A 12,638-nucleotide genomic window follows, 5' to 3' on the forward strand; every position below is an offset into this window, starting at 1 on the left:
TTGTTCAAGGCTGCAATTTTTTCAATGTTTTCTGATATTCAAAATAAGGTTCACCACCATTTTCCCAAAGGCAATTAGAAATGGGCAAAAATGCTGGCCATGCCAGTGATGCCCAAATCCTATGACCAGGTATTCTTTTGTTAAGATTTCATGTTTTACTATGACATCATGAAATTTACTCACTGAATAACCTTTTGGTCTCAAAGTACTGCTAGATAATCTAACAGTAACAACAGTTCTGTGCTTTGCCAGGGAACTTTATTGTATTAGTTGTGGTAACTTTTTTTGTAGAAATGGCACATTACATGACTATGTAAAAATGGCATAAATGGTTTCCAAAGTGGCAGTGCATAGGTTGCAGAGCCGAGACATTAGAAGTTAGAATTTCTGTAGGGGCCCTCTCAATTGCCCACTGTAACTTTGGCGAAATACCCTCACAAGCCCTTGAGAAACAGTGCAAAGACTAGAGAGAATCTTACTTAACAATGGCAGAGTGTTGTTTCAGCCGAGAAAACCGGCAAGTTTCTCTTCAGAGAAACAGATTGGTTTTCTCTCCAGATCTTACGACACTCTGCCAAAAAAAGGGCCGTGTTTCATGCCATCATGCAGGGGGGTGGGGCCTCAACACACAGGCAAAACCCAGTTGCACTGAGATTATGACACCATCTTTAAAGGGTGCCCTGATCAGAACATGAATATATCTCCCTCCCCTCCCCAGAGGTCTCAGGGGCTTTCCTCTCCACCCCCGATTGGAGTCGGCACTTCTCTGCACCCCCCCCCGCCCCCCCCGATTATCGGCCCCTTAGCTCCCCCACCCCTGATCATTGGCCCCTTACTCCCTGATCATTGGCCCCTCACAGCCATCCCCCCCCCCCTCCCCCCGCCAACTGGAGCTGGAGCTGGCACCCACTCCCTCCCCATACCCTCCCCTCCCCCCATCCCCAACCACCATCAGCAGCACCCTCAACTCCTCCCGGCTAGCACCAAATACAAATTAACCCCTCCCCATAAGGCTCCCACTGAGGCCTGCCCCTTGGCACAGGTTGGCACTACCAGATTGGAATGGGCATGGTGCCAACCTGGCAATGCCAATCTGTGCTATGTGACAGTGCTGGAGGCATTGCCAGGCCACTGCCTGACCATTTCCCTCTTCCCCAGGGGCTTTACTTACCTTTACACCCTCAGGGAGACCCCCACCCCCCACCGCAGTGTCATGTCTGGGTGAACCTATTGTAAACTGCCAACGTGACGCATAGAAGTCAGAGGGTCAATATCTGGCAAGGGGGCATGTAGGTGGTGGACATCACTGGCGAGAGGTGAGGAAGATCAGAGATTGAAATCTCATCGGCAAGATACGCAACTTCTGGATCTTGAGCCCCTGCCAGCATTCGCATGGATGGCGAGCATGGGCTCAAGATTGCCCCACTATTTAGTTTTTCCAGGGTTTGTGTGGATTCTTTGCCAAAATTACATGATTGGGTGAACTCTGAGGAATTCCAACACCTGGAGATAAATATTAATTTTCCCAACAATATTAAATACATGAATGTGAATTACAAAGGAAATTATTTTGTACACGCGTTGCTGAAAATGTCATTAGAAATGCAAGCACAGCATTTCATGCAATCCTGAATGAAGCTCCACAAATATCACCAGTGCACAAAGTTATTTGTAATCATTTTCAAAATATTCAGTATCTAAGGACCATATTTTCAGTTGGCTAGGAAATTACAGAAATCAAAATGGTAACAAATTCAAGATAACTTTCACATTTTATCATAAATCTATTCAGAAAGAAATAGTGGAATAAACATTTGGTCAACCTTTCTTCCATATCCCTATCCACTTATTGCGGGATTAATTTACTTGAAATTCCTAAAAACTATTGCATATTGTAACAAAGTGACACTTGCTTTAAAAAAATCAGAATTTCATACTTACACTACACTGATTAGTTTCACAAAGCGTCAACGCAACTATTGGAAGTTTCAAGCTTGACGGTGTGGCTAAAAGACCGTAAGCACAAACTATTCACGTACAGGAACCTTGCTGTACGTGGCAATGCATTTTCATGGAAACAGCTCGAGTGTTTTAGTATCGATATTCCTATAAATAAAATGCGTGATTTTAACTACAACAGTGTAAAGACGTCCTTTGGCAATCCTATGGGAGGGAGACGAAAAACTGAGGCACTAGGATGGAGTGTAGGATGTTTTTTGACCATTTCTCAGTAGTACATCTCACTCTGAAGGATGGTATCACAGTGCTCAATTAAAGTGAAAAAATATTCTGGGACTCACAGCCTCAAGTCCAGTTCATAAAATTATTTACATAAATGTAAGCGTCCTATTTTTTTTAAAGCAATAACCTTTTATTCTAAACATGATTTAATTTTCTGCTTACTGTAAATAAATAAAATTCACATAAAGATCTATACTTTGATTGGTATACAACACATGCTTATTAACAAAGACAAAATAGTGCACAGAGTTCCATTTACAAAAGAGAATTTGTTGAACACTTGCACATATTGGCACGAGGTATAAATTAGAAACCAAAAAAATGCAGTGACCAATGCCACTGAAATAAGAAACAACACTCAAATAATCCAAGATTCAACTGCCCTCTTCAGCGGACCGTGATTCAGATTTCAGTTTGACAAATTCTTTTGCTACTTCGTCATTGGTTCTTTGTGACAGTATACGGAGAACAGTTAGTCCTGTCTCGTCCATATGAATTCTGCGACCCAGTGGACACCAGCAAGCACAGCTGCCTTTATCTGCAATGTCTCGAAGCTGCATTAAAGAAATCCCAAGAATACGATCTTCTCTGGCAAAGCAGTAATCCTTCACACAGACTTGAAGTTCGTAAGAGTCTGGACCATCCTCATTACCCAATATACTGTAAAAGGAGGAAGGAAAAAATAACCTTATTTCACATTGAGAACAATTTTCTAATTTGACATCTCAAGGGCAATTAAGCAATAAATTTTGCCCGAGCCAGCAACACCCACATCCCATGAAAGAGTATATTTTAAAAATTATCACAACATTGTCATCAAATAGTTTTGATGCTCTACAACAATCAATGGAATTGAATTTAATATGCAACCTGAAATTTTTCAGTTTCCACAACTATACAAAACAATGGCAGGTACCCAGTTTGGCACTGTCAGTGTGTCTGGGGCAGTGCCGAGGGGGTAGGGCCTGAGTGGGGCTGGGGTCTGAGCAGGGGATGGGCTATGAACTGGGGGATGGTTCGTGAAGGGGGGCCGTGATGGTGTGGTCATGAAGGGGGGGTCATGAAGGGGTGGGGCATGAAGAGGAGTATGTCGGTAGTCATGAAGAGGGGCACGCACTGAACATGAAGGGGGACCCATTGGGCAGGCCCCAATGCCCAGATGCTGGTGATCTATGTCAGGGAGGGAATGGGGAAACATACTACCGATGAGGGGGTTTGGGGGGGGGTCCTCCAGTGCACTGTGATATCGAGGTACCCTTCCAGAATGGCACCTGATCGCTTTGCAGCCAGGCTCATTGGCATGTTTAAGCCCCACCCTTACCAGAACCAGCAAGCAACTTTCCCAAAAAATGGCTAAGTGTGGAATGGTTGTGGTCTGGTCCATACTGAACAGACTGTTGCTGATCGCTCCGGTTTTCTCACCGTAATCACATTTAGTGCCAAGTGAGCAAGAAAACAGGAGAATTTCAGATTCGTTTTTTGGGGAAGTTTGAAAATGCAATCTTATAGTACTTAGTGCGAAAAAAGTGCCAGGATGCAATTCCCGCCAGCAGGGGCAGGAGGCACTATCCTGTCCTGCCCCCGACCACCCAGGGACTTCAATGGCCTCCAATCCCCCCAGCAAGGCCTTAACATCTGGTCCCTGTTGGTGGGGACCATATGTGATTCTGACCAGGGAGAACCTTGACCGGCGAGGTGGTTAAGGTAAGTGAGGCCGGAAAATAGCATCTGGGACTCATGTCATTAATACTTAAATGAGTGGGCGTGAAGCTAATTTTGCCGGCAAAACAGGGCCGGTACAATCAGGGGAGGTGAAAAACAGGGCGCATTTCTGATTTTTCACCTCCCTGCTCGATCTTACCACCTTGCCTCGCCAAACGTTGAGCAGGATGAGGTTGTAAGATCGCGGACTGAGTCTATTATTGGAAAATTGCGGCCAATATTCTGGCATGGATATAGGGTTGGCTAACCAACAGGAAGCAGTGAGTAATGATAAGAGGATCTTTCTCAGCTTGGAGGTCAGGAACCAGTGCCACAGGGCTCAGTGTTGGGACCGCAGCATTTCACAATATACATGAATGATTTGGAGAAAGGGACAGAGCATTCTGTGGCCGCATTTGCAGATTATACAAAGGTGTGAGGAAAGACGGGCTGTAAGGAGGATATAAATAGTTTACAGAAAAATATTGACAGGCTATGTGAGTGGGCAGAAATTGGCAAATGGAATTCAATGTGGGGAAAAATGAAATTATTCATTTTGGCAGAAAGAATGAGAAGGCAGATTATTATTTAATTGGAGAGAGACTGCAAAAAGCTGTCGAACAAAGGGACTTGGGGGTTCTTGTTCATGAAACCCAGAAAGCTAGCATACAGGTGCAGAATAATAGGGAAGGCAAATGGAATGCTGGCTTTATTTCAAGGGGGCTGGAGTATAACAATAAAGAGGTATTGCTGCAACAATGCAAGGTACTAATGAGGCCACATTTAGGATACTGTGTACAGTTTTGGTCCCTTATTTCAGGAAAAGTATATCATTGGAGGCAGTACAGAAGAAGTTTACGAGGATGATCCGGGTATGCAGAGACTGCCATATAAGGAAAGATTAAACGGGTTAGGTCTATACTCCTTGGAGTTCAGAAGAATGAGAAGTGATATGATTAAAACATATAAGATTCATAGGCGTTTAAACAGGATAAATGTTGGGAGGATGTTTCTGCTCAGGGAGAGTGAGAGACTGGAAGGAATAGTCGCAAAATAAGGGGAGGCTCATTTAAGACGGATTTGAGGAAGAATTTCCTCTCTCAAAGAGTGGTGAATCTTTGGAATTCTTTACCCCGGGAAACTGGATGCCGAGTCCTTGAACTGTTCCAAGGCTGAGATTGATAGGATTTTAATAAGTAGGAGAATTAAGCATTATGGAGAGAAGTCAGGAAAAGTGGATTGATGAGTGTTAGTTTTTTCAGCCATGATCTTATTAAATGACGGAGCAGACTCAAACTGTTGAAGGCCTACTCGTGTTCCTATTTCTTTTGGTCTTGTTAGACTGTGGCAGATTTCAGGGTAGGCAGGAGGTTATAGTCAGATTAGCCATGATCTTACTGAATGGTGGACCAGGCTTGAAGGGCTGAGTGGCCTACTCCTGCTCCTAGCTCGTATGTTTGAATTCTCATCTTCCAATGTAGAAAGTGAGCTGAACTATTCTCTGTTACTCATGCGTTCCCAAGCTTGGCATGTAACTTGGCAGCGGCAGAGTTGAATTGTCACTGGACCAGTATCACAGAGACCAGGGTAATGAGAGCCCATAGAATCCCTACAATGGAGAAGGAGGCCATTCAGCCCATCGGGTCTGCACCAAGTCTCTGAAAGAGCATCCCATCGAAGCCTCCTCTCCACCCAACCCGCAACCACGTGCATTTACCATAGCTAATCCATTTAATTACACATCCCACCACAGCAGATGGTGAAATAGAATCTGGAATTAAAAGTCTAATGATGATGATGAAACCATTGTCGATTGTCTTAAAAATCTATCTGGTCACTAATGTCCTTTAGGGAAGGAAATCTGTCATCCTTACCTGGTCTGGCCTACATGTGGCTGCAGATCCACAGCAATGTGGTTGACTTTTAAAATGCCTCCTCAAGGGCAAATAGGGATGAGCAATAACCAAATGCTGGCCCAGTCAGCATGAAGTTCCATGAAATAATTTTTAAATATGTTGGGGGGGCGACTCTCACATAAATTATTTAAATACCAATTTAAATATATTTTAAGTACAACTAGTGAGCCCAGGACTGAAGTTTCCCGGCCCATTAGCCTCTCCCCCCCCCCCCCCCCCCCCAGAGTGTTTCACTCCAGTGGGGTTTACTGGTGCTCCCCACTTTCGGTGAGCTAGCGGCCCGACTCTGCTGGAGTGAAGGGGGGGGGGGGCAATTGGGGCCTCCCAGAGAGTCGGACAATGGGTGGAGGGAGGAATGGTGCCCCCTGGTCATTGGCAACTTGGCAGTGCCAGCCTGTGCCCCCTGACACTGCCCAAGGGGCGAAGTGCCAATGCCCAGGGGGCACCTTGGCACCATCAAGTATGGGGCAGTGCCAAGGGGGCAAGGCCTAATAGGGAATGAATGGTGGGGGTGAGGGGGTTCTGCTGCCACTCTGCAGAGAAGATCGATGGGGGGTCGGGACTATGGGGGCGGGGGTGAGGATGATGAGGCTGGCCCGAGCATGCTTGGGGGGGGCAAGCGATCGGGCCATGGGTGAGGGGGCGGGGGGGGGGGGGGGGGGGTCACGGGGCTGGCCAGCGATCGGGAGGCCAGCAGACAGGGCCACTGCGCATGTGCCAATCTCGGCGCTGACGGATTGGTGCATGTGCAGTGGCCCGCTCAGCACTGTACTGCCAGCCTCTCCATCGGGAATAGGACCCAACCCTTGAACTCTGGAGTGAATCACGCTAGTGCACTCTGCAGTGTACAGTGTGGGAGATTCATTTTGAAACTCCCGCTGAGAAAAACCAGCGTGATTTACTCCAGTTTTGACATGGATTTAACACTTAGGGTAGGATTTTACAGCCACTTTAAGCCTGTTCTGCAGCGGGAAAATGCCATAAAATTGGGCGTAAAGCGATTAGCGCGAATGGTGCCAGTTTTTGCGAACGTCGGGATTTTACGGAAGCCGGATTTCCGGCGCAGTCAGCCTCTCGCTGGGAATGGGCGAGAGGTTGGTTAATTTATTTAAATTGATTTGAATGTTCATTCAATGTGTTTAGCGAGCCTGGCGCTCAATCGTCTGGGCTTGCTTGCCTTTATGGCACCTGGGCAATGTCCACCAGGCAGTGCCAGGGGTGGGCAGGGCCAATGGGGGCAGTGCCAGGGGCTGGGGCCAGTGGGTGGGTGGGGCCTGCTGCCAGTCTGCACGCGATCAGTGGGAGAGGGCGAGGGGTCTACAATCGGTGGGGGAGTGCCGAGGCTGCGATCTTTGGGGGAAGGTCTGGGCGGCGGGATTGGTTGCGATCTGTCTGGGTGGTGGTGGGGGGGGGTTGTCATTATCAGTCTGGGTGGCGGGAGGTTGGCGGGGGCTGCATTCCGGGCCGGGGGCCCCACAGGATGGGGGGGGTGTGCAGCTGCTCTCAGCTGCCTGACAGCTTTCTCTCTTTGTCTGTCAGACCACTGCGACTGTTAATGCGCATGTGCAGCATCAGAGGTCTGCACAAGGGCACTACCGCCCTCTACAGGCTGCGTTAAGCCCCACCCACAGCCTCTCTGGCCAGAAACTGACCCGTCCAAAATTTTGTAGACAGATTGCATAAGATTGAGCCTGAAAACTCCCCCCCCAAAAAAATTGATCTCGAACTCTCCCAGTTTCACACCCATCTGACACTTAGAAAAAAATCTCGTAAAATTTTGTTCGGAGAATTCCGCCCGTTGTCTTTTGCCTTTAAAATGATTCAATCCTCTTCTGACTAAACATTTTCAAAAAATTGTTATTTCACATGGATTTTGTTTCTCCCTTTTTATGTCGGATTCTGTACAAGTTCTGATCATGCTAAAAAAATATTGCAACTAAAACCAACATTTACTCACAAGTGAAATGTCTCGTTGTATTTTGGAGCCCAGTTGTTGCTCTTTGATTTTGTGGTGAACTTTCTTTTCTTGTCACTAAGGTGTGGTCCAATCATAGTGACCTCAACAAATGGCCGAAACATACCACTTGTCTGCCATTTTAGATCATTGGCTGCTACCACTGTAAAACATAAATCATTTCAAACTGAATTAACTGTTTCAACAAACCTCAGACCAAATCCCAGAAAATACATTGAACCCTTTATAAAACCAAAGTATACATCTACTTAATGAAATTTGAATCTGTCCATCCAAAAGCACCAAAAAGAGAACACGTGAAATAAACCATTCTCAGCAGAAAAACTGACTACGATTACCAGCAATTGAAATATTCCAATGTTTACCTTAACTACATCATGCAAAACCACAACATTTTCAGACCTGAACTTTACGTTTGGGTGCGCCCAAGGTCTACACGAGCAGGGGAGGATGTGAAACCTGCTCCCGCCTGAGACTAAGTTGTTAATGCAATATTACATTAGATGGTCAATCAAGGCCAACTGAGCATGTTGGGTCTCTGTGTGGGTTTAGGTGGGAACACACTGGGTCCAATACAGATCTGGTGAGCAGTTTAAAAGGAGAAGGGGCAGCTTCCTGAATGCTGCCTGGTTTTTGGGGAAGGCCGAGGGCATAGTGTGGCTGAAGACTGCTCTCCAGGAATGTCATCAGCACCAGGAGGTCATGGAACATGGGAGGGCCAGTCGGGTGGGCTAAGTGGCCCCATTTCACAAATAAGTGCCTGTATGTGTTGGTGCAGGAGGTCAGTGCGAAGTTCAACGTCCTTCCCACCCAGGGACGGGAAGAGAAAGCTGCTCCACCTGAATAAGGCCTGGAGCGAAGTGGCTGCCGAGGTCAGTGGGCACGATATTCCAGCCCTACCAAGGCTGGAACATCAGCACAACTGGCTTAAGTGCATTGGAAGGGGGGTGTGCCACAGTGAGATGGCCCACAAAATGTCTCCATGTGAGGGGAGGGACATCTGTAATGATCCTCAAGGAAAATAGAACCCTAATGAGCTGTTCTATTGTCTCCTGTTAGGAGAAGACAAGTCACAATAATGTGGTGCCGCTGAACTAGTGGGTGAGTCCCCATTCTGTTGGTCCTGACTAGGAGTGAGAATGATGCCCTGGAGCTTGCTCCCACGATCCTGATCAGACAGGGGTCTGGGATGAAGGTAGGTGTGTAGGTACCAGATGGGTGTGCTGTGGGCATAATGGAGTTCATGGGCCCCTTTTATCAAAAAGTGAGCTGCCCCAGCCAGAGTGCCCATTGAAGCTCCAATGCAGATGTCACCATGCAGCATCTCTGCATTGTCTCAGCAGGTCACCTAGCATCTATGGTGACAATGATGATTGAATTCACTAATGTTGTGTCTTGTTTCACAAATGAGCCAGCCTCACCAGTCACAGGAGATCCCAAGAACCTCCCACAGGCACCCACCCAGGAGGACATTGCTCCTGCACCTGTGCCATGCTGTCTTTTGGTACCAGACACCAATGCAGAAACTCACACATGGGTGGGCATTAGGCTGCCACCATCATAGGTAGTGCACAGTGGTGAGGGCACATCACATTCGCGTGAGGTGGTGGCGGAGACAGAGAGGTCCCAGGGCGCCAACAGTAGGAGCACAGCTGGAGGCCAGGATAATGCTGAGTCGGAGGCGGATCATGAGCCTCTGGAGACATCCATCAGGCAACAGATGCTATATGTCCATCAGGTTGCATAGGGAGATCTATGAGGGTCTGCGTACCACGGTGTACGTCAAGTCCATGTAGAACACTAGTGATCCCGAGTACCCAGCACACAGCCTCCTCCATTGAGAGAGTGGTGATTCTAGGGGAGATGCTGCTTCAGGGATGCTGCTTTTAGGGGTTCCAGGGGTCACGCTTGGACCTGCAAGCCAGCACACAGGCTGTGACCTCTAGGGGTCACTGTCAATGTGAGAGATGGATGTGACACCTAACCTCTGTCACAGGTGCCAATCCATCGATGGTCAGCAGAGAAATACAAATGCACCTCATGCTGGTGGATGAGCTGCCGGTCTTCTTTGTGGGCTCCTCTCTGGGCACTTCTCCATCCCTCTGCTCATTGCTGCTGCATCTGACGATGCCAAAACATCTGAAACATCTTCTCAGTCGGAGTCAACTCAAGCACTGGTGGCCAAAGGATGCCCAACACAATCAGGGCCACCACAACTGAAAAGTCAGCAGGCTACCTGCAATGCCACTGCCAGTGAGGGCGGTGGGGTACCAGGGCGCAGGACTCGCAAGCGTAAGTTGAAGGCACCTTAAGCACAACAGGGGCGTGTTCATTACATTTTTGGATAAGTTTGGAATAATTGTATGCTGTTCTTACGTTAATATGAAGTTACATAAACATATTCAGCAATTCAATAGGCTGGGTTGGCTACATGCTTTGTACATTGACCAGATGTTGCACAGCTTGTAAGGTGAGGGCTTTCAGTGGTGCTGGATTACTGGGTTGGATTCTGAAGGAAAATTTTATTACGAGTGAGACATTACCATTGGATTTAGTCAGTCTGCATGGCTTGTAAGTCTAGCTGAAGGTTTGCTGTATCAATGCATCCTTTGCATCCCTGCCCCCCTTGAATGTTCCTATCATTTGCCTCAAAGTCCTCACCCTGGCCTGTGGTCCTGCTTCACTCTCCTCAGTGTCCACTGTGTTACCCCGCTGTCAGTGCTATATTGTGTAGGATGCAGCATGTGACAACTATGAGGGAGACACGCCCTAGTGGATATTGCAATGACCTATGGAACGGTCAAGGCATCAGAAGTGCATCTTGAGCAGCACGATGGTGCTCTCCACCACCACTCTTGTGGATGCACGATTCCTGTTGTATCTCTCCTCTGCCTCAGTTCTTGGGTGTCAGAGTAAGTTTACTTGGTGGTCTCTCCACACAACGGTGGGCTCTCCCAACGAGAGCAAAATGCCCTAGAGGCAGGAAGACGGCTTTATTTGACCATTTAGCAGTCTTCATTGAATTCTGGGTGGGTAGGCCATCTGCCACTTTTGTTGTCACTGACAAAAGGCACCTAATGCCAACCAGCACCATTTTTCCAGCCTTCCCACCCCCCAACCCAACCCCACACAGTTGGTAAAATAGAGCCCAACCTTTCAAGCAGAACTCAAGTACTGATTATTTGAAAAATATTGGGGCTGACTGAATTATTGGGAGAACCAATTAGTTTTGGTGCAGGATCTGCAGAAGGCGGAGAGAAACAACCCATTTACCTATGTTTATTTAAAAACATGTGGTCACTTTACCAAATACCTCCTGCTGATTTAGTTCTCATGATTAATGCGTACTTTGCATCACCGCCTTGCTTCACACTTGTGCTTCAGTCAATGTTTTACATTAGAGTATTATAAATGCTGCATTCATTATGTTCTAAATTGTCCTTTTAGGATTCATACTACTTAACATTTACCTGCTTCTTTAAGGGAATGCTTTTGGTGGAAAAGACAAGACAAGAATGGAAACATAAAAAAATGAAAATGACAAATGGATAATCACAATAGTCACAGGTCAGGTGCCTGAAGATTGGAGGGTGGCAAATGTTGTGCCTTAGTTTAAGAAGGGCTGCACGGAAAAGCCTGGGAACTACAGGCCGGTGAGCCTCACATCTGTCGTGGGTAAGTTGTTAGAAGATATTTTGAGAGATAGGATCTACAGGCATTTAGAGACACAAGGACTGATTAGGGACAGTCAGCATGGCTTTGTGAGTGGAAAATCATGTCTCAGAAATTTGATTTAATTTTTTGAAGAGGTAACCAAGAAGGTAGATGAGGGCAGTGCAGTTGATGTTGTCTACATGGACTTTAGCAAGGCCTTTGACAAGGTACCACATGGTAGGTTGTTGCATAAGGTTAAATCTCACAGGATCCAGAGTGAGGTAGCCAAATGGATACAAAACTGGCTTGATGACAGAAACCAGAGAGTGGTTGTAGAGGGTTGTTTTTCAAACTGGAGATCTGGGACCAGCGATGTGCCTCAGGGATCAGTGGTGGGTCCACTGTTATTTGTCATTTATATTAATGACTTGGATGAGAATTTAGTAGGCATGGTTAGTAAGTTTGCCAATTAAACCTAGATTGGTGGCATAGTCGACAGTGAAGAAGGTTATCTAGGATTGCAATGGGATCTTGATCAATTGGGCCAGTGGGCTGACGAATGGCAGATGGAGTTTAATTTAGATAGATGTGGGATGATGCATTTTGGTAGATCGAACCAGGCAGGATTTACTCAGTTAATGGTAAGGCATTGGGGAGAGTTATAGAACAAAGAGATCTAGGGTTACAGGTTCATAGGTCCTTGAAAGTGGAGTCACAGGTGGACAAAATGATGAAGAAGGCATTCTGCATGCTTGGTTTCATTAGTCAGAACATTGAATACAGGAGTTGGGACGTCTTGTTGAAGTTGTACAAGACATTGGTAAGGCCACACTAGGAATACTGTGTATAATTCTGGTCACCCTATTATAGAAAGGATATTATTAAACTAGAAAGGATGCAGAAAAGACTTACTAGGATGCTACTGGGACTTGATGGTTTGAGTTATAAGGAGAGGCTGGATAGACTGGGACTTTTTTCTCTGGAGCGTAGGAGGCTGAGGGGTGATCTTATAGAGGTCTATAAAATAATGAGGGGCATAGACAAGGTAGATAGTCAATATCTTTTCCCAAAGGTAGGGGAGTCTAAAACTAGAGGGCATAGGTTTAAGGTGAGAGGGAAGAGATACAAAAGGGTCCAGAGGGGCAATTTTT

The 12,638-nt window shown here is 46.6% G+C and overlaps 1 protein-coding gene across 5 annotated transcripts in view; it reads right to left on the minus strand.

The window, feature by feature from the left end:
• Positions 1–1,650: 1,650 nt before the first annotated feature.
• The window catches only part of unc13bb (unc-13 homolog Bb (C. elegans)), a 565,742-nt gene continuing 554,754 nt past the window's right edge, over positions 1,651–12,638 (minus strand). For 4 of the 5 annotated variants that reach the window (XM_078219471.1, XM_078219470.1, XM_078219469.1 and 1 more), the window contains 2 exons: positions 7,816–7,975; positions 1,651–2,901 (listed from right to left, as the gene is read on the minus strand). In XM_078219471.1, the coding sequence (XP_078075597.1) occupies positions 2,616–2,901; positions 7,816–7,975 (446 nt within the window). In that variant the 3' untranslated portion in view covers positions 1,651–2,615. The remainder of the gene's footprint in view (positions 2,902–7,815; positions 7,976–12,638) is intronic. The other variant, XM_078219466.1, reaches the window with a different exon arrangement.

Source organism: Mustelus asterias, chromosome 1, assembly GCF_964213995.1.
Source record: "Mustelus asterias chromosome 1, sMusAst1.hap1.1, whole genome shotgun sequence".
Classification (NCBI taxonomy): domain Eukaryota; kingdom Metazoa; phylum Chordata; class Chondrichthyes; order Carcharhiniformes; family Triakidae; genus Mustelus; species Mustelus asterias.